General features: G+C 43.6%; 1 protein-coding gene across 4 annotated transcripts in view; it reads left to right on the forward strand.

Moving 5' to 3' along the window:
• LOC138595609 (band 4.1-like protein 3) overlaps window positions 1-15,173 on the forward strand; it is a 46,724-nt gene extending 31,551 nt beyond the window's left edge. For all 4 annotated transcript variants that reach the window (XM_069666939.1, XM_069666941.1, XM_069666940.1 and 1 more), the window contains 2 exons: window positions 7,055-7,176; window positions 12,767-15,173. In XM_069666939.1, the coding sequence (XP_069523040.1) occupies window positions 7,055-7,165 (111 nt within the window). In that variant the 3' untranslated portion in view covers window positions 7,166-7,176; window positions 12,767-15,173. The remainder of the gene's footprint in view (window positions 1-7,054; window positions 7,177-12,766) is intronic.
• The last annotated feature ends 73 nt before the right edge of the window (window positions 15,174-15,246 follow it).

The raw sequence follows: 15,246 nt of genomic DNA on the forward strand, positions 1-15,246 counted from the left end.
TCGCTAGGCGGAATCTCTGTCATTATTGAATTGAAATATGATACTTTCAGGTCGCGTATATATTCTCGAATTAGGGGAAATTTGAGGCTGGTAGTGGAGCTCTGAAATTAAGCTGCCTTGCTGCGTAGAGCGCCACCAGAAGTCCTCAATATCAAACACTATTAAGCGAGCCAAGTAACCATTAACATTCATATCAGCAGTGTTATTTGCACTCGTGCCTGTAGTGAGATGTATTCCATAAGCACCTTTCAATTTAAAAATATATAAGCAAATATTAATAAAAGTCTTCTTAATATTTGATCAGCACTGTCTCACCTTCACAGCCCCCCCGAGTGCAGATGAGAGACCGTCTCCTGAATCATCGGAGAGAGAGAGTTGAAGAACAGAGCGTCAATAATTCTTATTAGTATCTTCTAAGACTGTATATATATCAGCAAGTAGGATTTTTAGCTTTAAAAGGTTCTATATAGCACTTCCGGTGACGCCATGTTACAGGTGGCAGCCTAAAGTATATGCTCCATCCATATTTCATTATTTCCTAACTAGACAAACAAAATACTCGGCGAATTTTCCCTAAAACAATATGGCATCATCCCTGAGAGGTAAGGGACCGCACAAACAGGATCAAGCTAAAGACAAGGGCGACAATTTGAAACAGTTAACTCTGAAGCAAGCCTCCTGTGGACCTGCGGCTACAGATGTTAGCATGCATGACTCTGAGTCAAAAATACTAACAGAGCTCAAGAAACTGAGGAAAGACAACCAAGAGGGACACACGCAAACCCAACTCTCTTTAACAAGACTAGAAACGTCTTTTAAGGGACTGAGAGAAGATGTGACAAAACTGGAAAATAGAACCACGGAGGCGGAGGGCCGTATTAGCGCTAATGAGGACACCATTCGGTACTGAGCAGGCCATTCGGTACTTGTTGCACAGAGAAATACACCTATCTGTGCGGTGCGAGGACATGCAGAACAGACTACGGCAAAATAACTTGAGAATTTATCGTGTGCCGGAGGGGAGCGAGGGAAGGGACGTTAAGCTTTTTGTACAAGAGCTGCTTAAATCTGTCTTGCAACTTCCCCCCGAGCTAAACATCGGCATCGAGAGAGCACACAGAGCCCTCACCGCCAAGCCGAAGAATCCCAATGCTGCCCCGCGCTCTCTGATTGTCAAGTTTTTGGATTACTCTGTCAAAGGAACCATACTTCGAAAAGCCTGGGAGCAGAGAAGAGTAATGTACAGCGAAGGGCAAATCTACTTTGATCACGACTTCTCTCCCGAGCTGCAGAAGAAGAGAATGCTTGTGCGAGACGCGGTAAAGCAGCTAAAAATGAAGAATATCAGAGCGTAGTGTATCTTCCCTGCACAGCTGAGAGTGTTCCTTGAGGATGGCGAGAAAACCTACCCGACGATGTCGTACGCTCTCCCAGCACTGAAAAAGATGGGTGTGCAGGTGAGAGTGGATGAGAGGGAGCGACTGGAAACGGAGCTGTCCCGGGACGGATGGAGCACTGCGGGAGCGAGATCAGGATTTACTCACGCAGAGATTAAAACCTTCTTCAGCACAAAGGAGTGAATTGTTTCTTCGCCGAGTTCATATGATTGTTCTGACAATACAGGTTAGGAGAAGAAGAATAAAGTGTTTCAACCTTGGACGGGGCGTAAAGAAAGTGGAGGATCACCTATCCACGGCTAAGCCGCAACGGACCGCTCTGAGAGCCGAACTACAGCGACACAACACGCACCGTTTTTTTTCCCCACGGAGGATCGGTCACCAACCTCCGCCCAGGATACATCGGGGACTATGTGGAAGCCAACATTGTTCTGTTCGTTTGTTATCTTTTCAATTGTAAATATTCTTTTTGTCCTGAGACTGGAAATGGGCCATTGCTCTATTACCTGTAATGAATCAGGTTTTTGTGATCAAAGTGTGAAAAAATAGATGTGTACATAATACAACGAGATGGATAATTTTATTTGTGTTACTTATGACGTTAAAGGCTTGGGTAGTCCTATTGAGACAAAAAAGGTGCTGAACCAGTTAAAAAAGCTTAACTGTGCCACAGCGATGCTCCAGGAAACACACCTTTCAGAAAAGGAGCATGTGAAGCTAAGGAGAGAATGGGTAGACCAACAATACAGCTCCTCATATCAAAATGGGAGAAAGAGGGGAGTCGCAATTCTTTTCAATAAATCTATTTATTTTTGACAGCCCAAGGATATTGCAAAGACATTTGCCACTTATTACCAGGAATTGTATAGGGAAGAAAGCTGCTCAGATAAGTTGGAAAAGATTGAAAACCTTCTTAAATCAATTAACCTTAGTAAATTGACTGAGGAGGAGGCTGACCAAATAACACGTCCAATTACAACAGAAGAAAATAAAAAAAGCATTTTGAAACTCAAAAACAACAAATCCCCAGGAGTGGATGGCCTCCCTGGAGAATATTATAAAATGTTTGAAAAGGAGCTGACGCCACTTTTGAATAAGGTCTATAATTACGCACTCTCAGAAGGTGATCCTCCTCAGTCGTGGTCTGAAGCCATTATTAGTGTCATCCATAAAGATGGCAAAGATCCGACTCTATGCACGTCTTATCGACCCATCAGCCTCCTATGTGTTGATCTAAAAATACTTCAGCAATCATCGCAAATAGAATTCAAAATCACATAAGAGGACTTGTGAAGCTCGACCAAACGGGTTTTATTCCACAGAGACAAGGAACGGATAATGTTAGAAGGGCCTTAAATCTCCAAACAATAGCACAAACAAGGAACACTCCATCATTGTTTCTCAGTTTAGACGCTGAGAAGGCGTTCGATCGGGTGGATTGGGTTTTCCTACAACAGACTCTCAAACATATGGGCTTTAATAACACCCTTATTAAGTGGGTCAAAGTTTTTTATAAAAACCCCAGGTCACGAGTGAGGGTTAATGGCCACTGCTCTGATTTTTTCTCACTGGAACGCGGCACTAGACAGGGTGAAGTTCTCTCGCCCTCGTTATTTGCACTTAGTACAGAGCCGCTTGCCGAACTGATTAGATCCAATCCTCTCATACAGGGAATAAAAGATGAAACCAATGCTCCTCATAAGTTGTCTCTTTTTGCTGACGATATTTTATTATTTCTGGAGAATCCTATCACTTCTGTTCCTGCTCTGCTCCATAGCCTTAATCAGTATAGTGAAGTATCAGGTTATAAAATTAACACAAACAAATCCGAAGCTCTAATGATTGTTGGGAACTGGCCATCACAGTTGGATAACCTTGTCTCATTCAGACACTCAAAACAGGGGTTCAGATATTTGGGAGTAACTCTTACCCCTAAGACCACACAGTTGTTTTCATCTAATCATGACAAATTATTTAAGGAAATCAAAACTGATTTAAATAGATGGGATGTACTTCCACTCTCTCTCCTGGGAAGAATTGAATGTATAAGAATGAATGTTCTTCCTAGATTACTATTCTAGTTTCAAAGCCTCCCTGTTTTTATACCACAGTCTGCATTTAAATCATTAGACAATTTAATATCAAAATTTATTTGGCAGAACAAAAGACCAAGAGTACGCCTTAAAATCTTGATGTCTGGTAGAGAAAACGGGGGCCTAAGATTGCCTAACATCAGAGTGTATTGTTGGGCGGCCCAAATAAACGCAATCGTGGCCTGGATCATTCGTGATCCAGAGATGCAGTGGGTCTCTATGGAGGAGTACTCATTACCAGGAATCTCCCTCTCGAGTCTCCCATTTCTCAGTCTGCAGTCTCAGAAAAAAATAAAGATTACAAACTTACGGGTTAAACATACATTAAAAGTCTGGAATCAGGTGCAAAGACAATCAAAAGGAAGGGTGGCTCTCTCTCGAGCCATGTCTATGAGTGGGAATATTGAGTTTCTTCCGTCCATAGCAGACAGGGGCTTTGATAGATGGGCAGAGAGTAAACTCATCACTGTGAATCAGCTGTTTGAAAGAAATGTAATTAAAACCTTTGCCCAACTAAGAAGCAAATTCAATTTACCAGCAAGTGACCACTATCGCTATTTACAAATAAGAACTTATAAAACAAAACACATGGACTGGGATCAGATAAGAAGAGAACCAACAAACATAGAAAAGCATTTTATTAATTTGGTTGAAAATGATGGTGAAATGAAAAAACAAGTGTCTTTGATGTATCAGAAAGTGTTGATGGATGTGTCTGACAACACGCAACATATAAAACAACAATGGGAAATGGAACTAAATGTAACACTGGATGGTGATATCTGGGAAAGTATTTGCTCTGGTTGTCATAAGGGGGTGAGGAGTCAACTTTGGAAAGAGTTTGACTGGAAGTTTAAAATATGATTTTTCAGAACCCCCTTAAAATCATTTCTCTCTAAAATTGGGGTTAGTAACAAATGCTGGAGAAGTTGTGGTCTTGTGGGTGATCAAACACACATATTTTGGGATTGCCCTACCATACAACGTTTTTGGACTGATGTTAAAGGCATATTAGAAAATCTACTTAAAGTGACCCTCTCTCTGGATCCTTTAATGTTCTTATTGGACATACTTCCTGATGGTTTGTCCCACGATCAGGAATTTTTGCTACATCTTCTTCTAATGACTGCAAGAAAAATGATAATCTGTTGGTTGAAACCTGAACCACCTACGGTTGCACAATGGATACAAAAAATCAATGTACTTAATGGAACAGCTGACAGCACAACTACAGCTGAAGACTCCTACCTTTGAAAGAAGATGGAGACCGATCATAGGCCTCATTGGATAGGACACCTTTGCCTTGATTTATTTATTTATTTTTTTCCTAAATATATACTTGTATATTTTCTGTTTTCTTTTCTTTCTCTCACTCTCTGTATTGTAACTATATATTTCTAACTGTGTGTGAGGGCCCAGCCTCAGGACAATTATTGTTATTGTTATGACATACATTGTCTGGTTTTTTTTTTGACAATAAAAGTTCAAAAAAAAAAAAAAAGGTGCTATATGTAACTTTCAGAACTTTCAGGTTGAGGAAACTGCAGTCGACCTTCTTGTACGCGCTCGCGCGAACACTCGCACGCATGAACGAGCATCCAGGGTTTTTGCCGAAGACACACGAAACTGAGCATGCTCAGTCGCGTGTGTCTTCGGCTTTGTTTACTTTTCACTGACGAGTCGTGTTCATTGACCGGCATCATGTTGTCCAAAATCAACACAGTTTGTCATCATACCTCAGTTAATATCATGTTAGCTGGAGAAGTTATGTGTCAAGCGAGATTGACAACACTGACATACACACTCTGATAGTATTTTGGTTGTCATAACGTTAGCGAGCATGCTAAGGTTAGCCAACTAGCTCTAACATAAATACACAGCATGACTCTGGCATTGTGCTTCGTAACCAAACGGCAAGTTACGCCGGCAAACCAGCAAATCATCACAAGCATTAGCCAGGCGGGGCAGGGCGGCTGGAGAGAGCTGGGATGAAGCTCTTGTGCTGTGAGAGAAAAAATGCTGCACCTGGTGAGAAAAGGCTGCACGCAGGTTTTTGTTTCTATGACAACAATAAGTTATGGGTCTGTTTTGATCCCCATCTGTTGGTGTTGTTGTGGGTGCTGTCGTTTCTTGGAATTATCCATTTCACAGCCTGCGTTGTCTCATGTTGCACACTGTTGACTGTAGTGGCGTAGAATGAGCTCTCTGCAGAGGTACGCTCGAACGTGCAGATACGTCACATCCTCTTGTTTCCCGGTTTCTCTGTTTGTGAGCCCCATCACAAGCACCACGAGCTGTCAAAAAGTTCATCAACTTTGTCTTCCTCTCGGTTGTTTCCGTGATTCACTGTTAACAACCACCTGTGATCTGCCGGCTCATTTATATGTATGTTCCATTCCCAAGGTGTTTTGCATCGACCATTTATGGTGTAATGTTGGCGTGTAGAGGGCGGAATATGAAGCTAATTCACATGCGCACATTTTCCAGGTGGATTGTGATTTATAAAGTGAAACAGGCGTAGGACATGCGTGCGTACAGTTTTATAAATCTGAAATATTTTTGGCGCACGTCATTTCCGGGTTTCCTCCATACGGACAGTTTTAGTCTGGATTCTATGCACTCTTTTATAAATGAGGCCCCTGGTCTCATCTCTGGTTTGTCAGGTTTTTACGTCTAACAAACTTAGCCGTATTACGAGACAAAAGAGCTGCACCATCCAAAGTGGGATGAATGCCGTCTCTTCCGATCAGACCAGGCTACGCTAGGTCGGCCCGCACTGGCTACTGGGGGCTTGCTGCTAACTACAGCAAGCAATGCTTGGTTTTCCAAGGTGCGGAGCTGCGTCTCTAATTCCGTGATCCTCGCCTCCATAGCTCCAAAAATACTACATTTAATACAAGTACCCTTAGAAGGAGAAGCCATTTCAATGGATTAAACTAGCTGCTAACCTAACTGCTAAGCGAGTTTAGCAGATATGTCGCTAATGCAACAACGAGAGTGCTTGATGAAAACTAGTGTTTGTTTAAGTACACAGCGGCTAAATAACCGCAGTGATGACAATTACAGTAAATTAATCAATTTAGCTCGAGCTCGCAACAGCTATAAACAGCACAGGACAACACAGGAGCAGAGAGAAAACAGGAAACGATGCAATACGCTGACCGTAGCACCCACGTAGTCAACTCAGGACAGACCAGGACTAACCCAGGACAGATCTGGTGTGAGTCATGACTTGGATCTGTCATCAACATTTCATATTTAGTAAAATTGAATGTATGAGAGGTATCGATAAACAACCTTGCTTCAATTCACCACCTCAACAACTTCCCCTGCCTCCAATTTGTCCATATGCATGGGTCAGTTTGCTTACTGGTGCATCACAACTTTTGCGTGGGACTTGACTGTGCCACTTTCAGACCCCCTTTTGTGCGTATGCAACTGTTATAAATGAGACCCCAGGACAGGCTTGGATTTAGTAAAACAGGTTTGGTAGGGTATGACTAGGGTTAATCCTGACCGGGACCTGGACCTGGACGGGGTTTTGACCAGGTGTCTCTCTTGAAGGCTCTGGCGGCCGTGCTCAGCGAGGCTCGGCGGCAGCATCCTGAGCTGTCTGTCACACGCGTGGTCGTCCATAAAGAAACGGAGGTCTCTTCTGATCATGTAATTGATTAGTGAAATTGCAGGTAACACAGAGTGTCAGGCTCCGCCGCACCAGGTGGAGTCTCGGGCTGGATGCTGATTGGCTGGTGCATGGCAACATTCACAACATTGTGTTTGCATCTTCAACAGAAGTGTTGGTCTTCAGAGGTCTGTACTATGAAGTGAGCTGAACAAAGGCAGATATCTTTAGTTATCTGGCTTCACTGAACCAAACAAAGGAGATCACACTGAGCGGTCACACGACGCTGGTTATAAACTTGACAAGTCAACCCAGAGTTTTTACGAGCCGATCACATAAAAGAGGCGGAGTCTGCAGCATATGACCAGTCACAAACATGAACACATCTGCCGTCAGCAGATTGGCATATTTTATGTACTCAGTAAACTGATGTGATAGAAGTTTCAGATAGTAAAGACTTTAAGGATCAGGAAGGACAGCTGACTGTGAATGTTCTAATTACGGCTCATAATATCCCTGATCCATTATTAGTGCATGAGACTGGACATTAAGTACACCTGTAAATTCCATTACATTAATTAGAATAGAATGGCATTCACCACACACTCACTTGCATTCAGTCACACACACATGCAGACCCATAATACTTATAAAAAAGGTATTAAAGGGATAGTTGGGTTTGTTTGAAGTGTGATTGTATGAGGTACTCATCAATAGTAAGTGTACTACGTACGTACAGTAGATAACAGTCAGTACGGCTCCTGTTAGGAGAAACCGGCTGGAGTTCCTACATGGAAGCTAAGCGAAGCACCGCTGCAGTCGGGGTCAGGAGCACCACGTACTTCAGCCACTTAAAAGAGTCCAACATATAAACAAACATTTCAGTTTAAGTGTATGCTGTATTTCATTTTTCTGTCACCGCTTCACATTGACGTCAGACAGCCCTTTCCCTCTGCACACTTGCTTTTCTTTGCATGCAGGCCATACTCACTCATCCTGGTGAGCACTTTGCTGAGGTTTTCAAGATGCTCTTCAACGTTCTTGCCTGTCACAATGTCATCAAGATAGCATTGCGTACCGGGGATATTTTGAAGCACTTGATCCATCGCTCTTTGCCAGATTGCTGGAGCTGATGCAACACCAAAGACAAGCCTGTTGTATTGAAACAGTCCTTTGTGTGTGTGATGAATTTTCTGCTTATCTCCTCGACTTCCATTTGAAGGTAGGCTTGTGCTAAGTCGATCTTTGAGAACTTCTCCCCATCCAGCCAGTGATGCAAAGATGTCCTCAATACGTGGCAGTGGGTACTGCACAGTATGCAGCACAGGAGTGATGCTCATTTTAAAGTCACTGGGACAATGGGACAGGATTCCAGATGCCACCAAACTCTGATGTTCAGCTTCCACCTTTGGATGCACTGCATACGGCACTGGACGGGCTTTGTGGAATTTTGGAGTTGCACCTTCTTCCAACTCAATACTTGCATTTATCCCTTTAAGTGTGCCAATACTCTCTGCAAACACCTTCTCATGCATGTTGAGTAGCTGCAACATACTCTCTGTAGCATCGTGAGGGCTGCCGTTGTCTGTAGGTGCCACATATAGAGCCTTAATACTGCGCCAATCCAGTCTGATCTTCCTTAACCATTCATGTCCAAAAAGTGGCGGCCCAATTTCTTTCAACACATACAGCTTCAACTGCTACATTCTTCCCTTGTATGTCACTGTCACCTTTAGCGCACTTTTTCACCAGTGTAGGTCTTGAGCCGCACAACAATGTAGGATTAGTTGTTTATCAATGGTAGGTTGGGGAACAGCCGCTTGTAGTCAGCTTTTGAAATGACCATGTCCAGTTTTACACCAGACACATCCGGGGTGACCCAGATCATTTTTCTGTGTTCTTCTTCAGTTACACTCTGTAACTCTTAGCAAGCCAGTCCATTTGTGTCAGACTCTGACATTGAATCATTTTCACATGCAGTCACGTTGTGCATGTTTACCTTTGTACCTGTGCTTGTTATCATTTTGCTGCTGCTGGATTTTTGTCGGCACACTCTCTCTGTGTCCGGGTCTATTACACTTTCTGCAGTTTTTGTCCTTTAACCAGCAGTCATTGGCATCATGTGGTGTCTTGCCACATCTGTAACATTTATGCTCTCGTCTTTTAACATAATTTATATGAAGTTAATGTATTAACTTAGGCTCGGGAGCAGGACCACGCCTAAAACCACACCTACAATCATCTGACAAGCCTACTTATACCCAGTCATCCCACTCAACTCTGTTTGTCTCAGACTCTTTGAGGACAGACAGACCAAGATTCATGCATCACACATGATTGCTTTTCAAAAAACTTAGATAAAGCACTAAAGAACTACTTACCATGGATCCCGAGCTTCATCTGCATGATTCGGACGAAGACCTGTACGATGAGCTTTTCCAAACCGATTATCCTCCAGCCACAAAACAGCAGACAGACCATAGCCGAGTGTCACAGCAGAGCCACTTGCACTCCATGGTCAATATTCAGCTGCCCCGCCATCTCCATTCAACAGTGAGGGTCGGAAACCGGAGACGCCACAGGCACAGGCACAGCAACCAGCACCAAGCTTCTCCACGCCATGCATGCCGTACAGTCACCAGTTATCCAGCATGCAGCAGTGCACCCTCATCCTCACTTCGGCAGACTCCACGTCCAACCAAACCAAACATCCAAGAGTGGACCGTAGCTTGCCTCCGACAATTCCTGAAAGCCAAAGGCATCCCATTCCAACAGCAAGGCTAGATGCACGATGTCACGGGACCTCAGTCACTCCCACAGTCACTACCTGCATCATCACCTCCCCCTGGTGAGAGACAGGTCGTATCACCCCCTGTACCCTCTGTGTCTCACCTCTCTCAAGCTATCTAAGCTTTCTTTACATCCCTTTGTTCGCAGGCTTCACAAAACGAGGGCAGAGTTAGATGATTATCTATCCATCCTATTGGACATGGCCTTAAGTTTTGGAGGAACAGGTTTCTATAGCTACCACGTTCATTTTGGTAATGAGGCTGTCGGCCGCATACAACAATTCAACTAAGGAACATATTGGGGTGCCCTTGAACATCATGCAGTTTCTCTGCAGACTCACAGTAATCTCTGCACAACACCAGTTCTTCCTCAGGGCAGCCCACATTCCCCATCACCACAACACAACATCATGTCTATCTGTAATTTCATCACCCACGCTCACTCAGTCCAAAAAATCTGCTCCTCTACCATTCAGACCTACCTAGCAGGCATACATTTCTTTATCAAACTAATCACAGGCCACCATTGTGTTTCCATCTCCCATTCTCATTTACCAATGTTAATCAAAGGTTTAAGAAAACAGGAACCGACTGTCACAACTAAGTGCCTGCCACTGACCTCTGACTTTCTCAGTCTTTGTATTCAGTCGCTACGTTCAGGCTACTCGTGCCCTGTGGTTGATTCTTCCCTGGAATGCATGTTCCTGCTGGCCTTCTTCGGTTTCCTGAGGTGCTCTGAATTTGCCCCGACTTCATCTGTCTTTAATCCTTCCCATCATCCTAAACTGTCTGACATCACAATCCACATTTAGACTCTTTAATATTCACGCTCTGACAGAGTAAAACAGATCTGCGAGAGGTTTTCATCCCCATATATTTCTTCCGCCCTGACTCTTATCTTAGCTCATATGAGCCTGACAAAGTACATCGGCTCCAGATATGCCACTCAGGCATTCACCCACTCCTCCTCCCCGAGACAGGAAAAATCTACACAAAGTCCTTCGTATTTCAGGCATAACCTCAGAACACTATTCAACCCATTCATTCCACATTGGCGCAGCATCCACAGCAGCCAGACTTGGCATCTCAGACCGAACCATCAAGGCTCTCGGACGCTGGTCCTCCCAGGCGTATCACTCCTACATCCGAAACAATCTCAATGATCTGCGCCAAGCTCACACTCAACTCAGCTCTGTTTAAATCTGACTCTTTTTGGGGGTTGAAATCTGCTCGGGTAGATCACACCTATGACGGAACCCCCACTGTGAGTCGCCATTCGCCATTCACCCAGTCTTCAGTGTTACCTTACAGAAGATATCCCCATCACTGCTCCCCTCAACATACAGAAAACTGTTAACATATATGCAGAACTTGCATAAAATATTTAAACGCATATTGTTGTGGCGTGCTCCTTGCTAGTGAATGACATTTTATATATGGCATAGTCCACACCCTTTTTGTAGCTCCAAAGCATCCCTAGCTGTCTTGATTGACATTGCAATAGCCAATGCTTTTTCTAATGTAAGGTCTTTATTTGACTTTAGCTTTTTCTGTGTGCTTTGACAATGCATGCCACATACAGGTCTGTCATGCAATGCATCAGAAAGTCCTGCTCCAAATTCACAGAACTGAGTCAGTTTGCGCAGTTCAACAATATATTCAGAGATGCTTTCATCCTTGGACTGGTTTCTGTTGTGAAAACGAAATCTCTCTGCAATCACAAGGGGCCTTGGGTTCAGATGGTTTCTTAATGTGTCAACAATGCTTTGAAACGTCTGTGTGGCAGGCTTTATCTGGAGCTAATACATTTCTGCGGAGGTTATATGTTTTAGCTTGCATCAGGCGTGTGTTGGAACTTTCTTTTCATCCTCCACATCATTTGCGGTCTCTTTTCGCTCATTTCCTCCCTCTGATCCGATACTGTGCGCTGCATGCATAAGTGTACAGGGCCGTTGTGCTGAGTGAGACATAGTGCTGAGGGATAGGGCTGTCTGACGTCAATGTGAAGCAGTGACGAAAATTTTAAATACAGCGTACACTTAAACTGACATGTTTGTTTATATGTAGGACTCTTTAAAGTGGCTAAAGTATGTGGTGCTCCTGTCTCCATCTGCAGCAGTGGTTCGCTTAGCTTCGGTGTAGAAACTCCGGCCGGCTTCTCCTAACAGGGGCCGTGCTGACTGTTACAGTACGTAGTACACTTATTATTGATTAGTACTCCATACAACCTAACTTCAAACAAACCAAACTAACCCTTCATGATATGCTAACATGGTAATTTGCTGGCCCCTCAAGTGTGACATGTTAGAGCACAGGTGAGTGGGTGTAGCCCCGCCCCTCAGTGCACCTGCAGCTCATCTTCTCTGAACAGAACCTGAAACTGCGAGGATTGTGATTAAATTAATATGCTAGGCTATGCTAACATCTTGCATCATGCTTTAAAGCTTCCTGTGGTATGCTAGCATGCTTATCAGCATTTGCATGTAGTTTTTCTGGTTGGCTTAGTTGTCCTGAGTGACATGGGAAAGTGTTAAGTGTTCCCTCTGGTGGTCAAATTCAGTTTCATCTCAATAAATCAAGCTAACTGAATGGTCATCAACAGAGCGAGAGTTAGCTGTCACTTCCTGTGTGATGGTGAAGAAACACACTGCAGATACACCAATCTCTGGACTCTGAGATGAGCACTTAATAAAGTTTATGTTTATCTTCTAATTTTAAATAGAATCTGAAATCAATCCTAATGTAAAGTTAACATTTTATTTCCCTTGTTTTGGCTTTTAATAAAATGATTGATTGATGAAGCCCTGAGCTTTAATAATCAACAGGTTCTGTTCTACTCTTACAGCTGATCTGTCTTTCTTTCAGGACTGAATCTAGAGGCCCCTGCTGCATTATGGGAGTTGTAGTGCAGACGACAAAGACACTGTTTGACACCCAGCGGACATTCATGGAACTCTGGATGTATACACACATACACATGCATGTTGACCTGTGTACACACACACACACACACACACACACACACACACACACACACACACACACAGCAGCACCTGTCTGTCTGAGTTAGCTTCAGTTAGAATTATCTTGATAATACGATTATATTTAAAAGGTCCCATATTATGCAAAATTCACTGTGGAATGGTTTCCTAACAATAACATGCGCCCCCTGCCTGTCTACAAACCCCCCGAGATGAGAAAAGTCTGTCCTCTCCTCTCTTGCTTGCTCCACTTCTCAGAAAATGTGTGCTGAAACAGCCCGATTGCAGCTTTTCCCTACATGACGTCATGAAGGGCAATAACACCTCCTCCAGGTTGGTGACCCCGCCCCAGATAAATGTTTGGTCTGCCCCCTGAAACTTCCTCGCGGGGGCTATTTTGTTCGTCTCGCAAACGCTGCTCCGGTAAAATAAACATGGTGAAGGTACGAGCAAAGCACGGCAGGTGCTCTGTTGTTGGCTGCACAAACGAGCACAGGAGTCTATTTTTACCTCCTTCGTCTGAGGTCATGTTGCTTTACTGTATCGGCCTACTGTTTACTGTTGGTAACATAGTTTCCTTACACTACGTTAAAACCCGTTACCACTCTACGGCCCGCCGGCGGGCCCTCATCTCGATTACTGTAACATTTACCCTGCAGCTACGATGATAACTTTATGTTGCCACTCGTGTGTCACATCGTTGGAAAGCTACGATCAAGCTCAAGATTCGACTGATATGAACCATTAAAATATCCAATCACCACAGCGGGTGCAATCAACGGCAACAGAACATAAACAAACATTTACCAAATTGACGTAACTCACCGATGAAGGCTCGCTGTATTCCACTGATGCATATTATTTTCATAAATTCCCTCCTGGTACATTGCTAAAGGTCCAGATGATATAATCCAGTAAAGTATTTAGTCCAAAAGCATTATTCCATCAATAAGTATCCACGGATCGCTGTTCGTCCTTACTAATCAGCCGTCAGAAATGCTGCATTTCCCCGTGTATTTATAACTTCATATTCCCTTTGAAGTGCCGCTCCGTTCCGCTATCAAAGTGGAGGCGAGCTTCTCAGCTTTCTATAGAGGTCTCATATGAACCAATAGGAGCTTCCATTACTGATTCTCAGCCTACAATAGCCAACCAGAGTCGGTGTTGAAGGAAGGTGCCTGTCCCTCTTTGACTGAAGGCAGAGCCGGCCAATAGCAACCGAATTAGCGCATGGTACCGGAGCGGGAGGGGCGTGGTCAGGCACAGCTCATTATCATTTAAAGCTACAGACACAGAAACAGCTTATTCTCAGCAGAGGGAGTTACAGGCTGGCTGAAGTCCAGGAACAAACTGGGTTTTTAGGCAACAGACTTCAAATTGACTGTTCTGGGACCTCTGAGACCGATGTGAACCTGCTGAAAAGGAGTATAATATGGGACCTTAAAGTGACAGCTTCCCAAATTCATTTTACGTCACATTTAAGACGAAGAACATGTGAAGGACAAGTGACAGACAGACAGGGGGGCTGCTCTGACACATCAACATGTTCCCACGATGGACGAAACTTGAACTTTGACTGTAGATTAACACCAAAACTTGACCAGTTGCAGCATATACGTCCTACTTTAATAAGCCCCGCCCCAACATACCTGACAGGTGGACAGGTTAATGCAGATATCTCATTGGTTGGTTGACTCAGCAGAGTGTTAAAGAGAAAGCAGCTTTATAAAATATTCAGCCAACAGTTTGCATCACACTAACACTTTCAATGAACGGATACAAACCGTTTCCTGTCTCAAATGTTAAATAGCATTATTGCTAGCACTGTAACCACTCACTGTATAGCAGCTACAATTAGCTCTGTATTTACCCATAATGCAATAGTAATGTGCCATTCTCTCATCTCGCCATAAAAAAAAAACCCTCCTTATAAATGATTTCACTCATCTGTGTGTTTTAATTGATTTCTGTGTCTTTAAGGATTAATTGATCTGTGTTTATCTGTAATCCCTGACTGATTGATCACCCCCCTGGAGTCGTATTACACATTGATCACCCCCCTGGAGTCGTATTACACATTGACCACCCCCCTGGAGTCGTATTACACATTGACCACCCCCCTGGAGTCGTATTACACATTGACCACTCCCCCTGGAGTCGTATTACACATTGACCACTCCCCCTGGTTTCAAGTTACATAAATCTTGTTTTATTTTCTGATTTATGATAAATTTAAACTTCCTGAATGTATCTTTACCCACTGAACTGAAATAAATGATGAATAAATTAAACTACGAGCAGTGTGTCTGATTTTGTAACGACCCCCTGTTAAACAGACAGGTGAGAGACAGACAGGTGATTTAT

The sequence above is a fragment of the Semicossyphus pulcher genome, unplaced genomic scaffold (genome assembly GCF_022749685.1).
Source record: "Semicossyphus pulcher isolate SPU_LCO1_2020_fin unplaced genomic scaffold, fSemPul1.0.p SCAF_18, whole genome shotgun sequence".
In the NCBI taxonomy this organism is placed as follows: domain Eukaryota; kingdom Metazoa; phylum Chordata; class Actinopteri; order Labriformes; family Labridae; genus Semicossyphus; species Semicossyphus pulcher.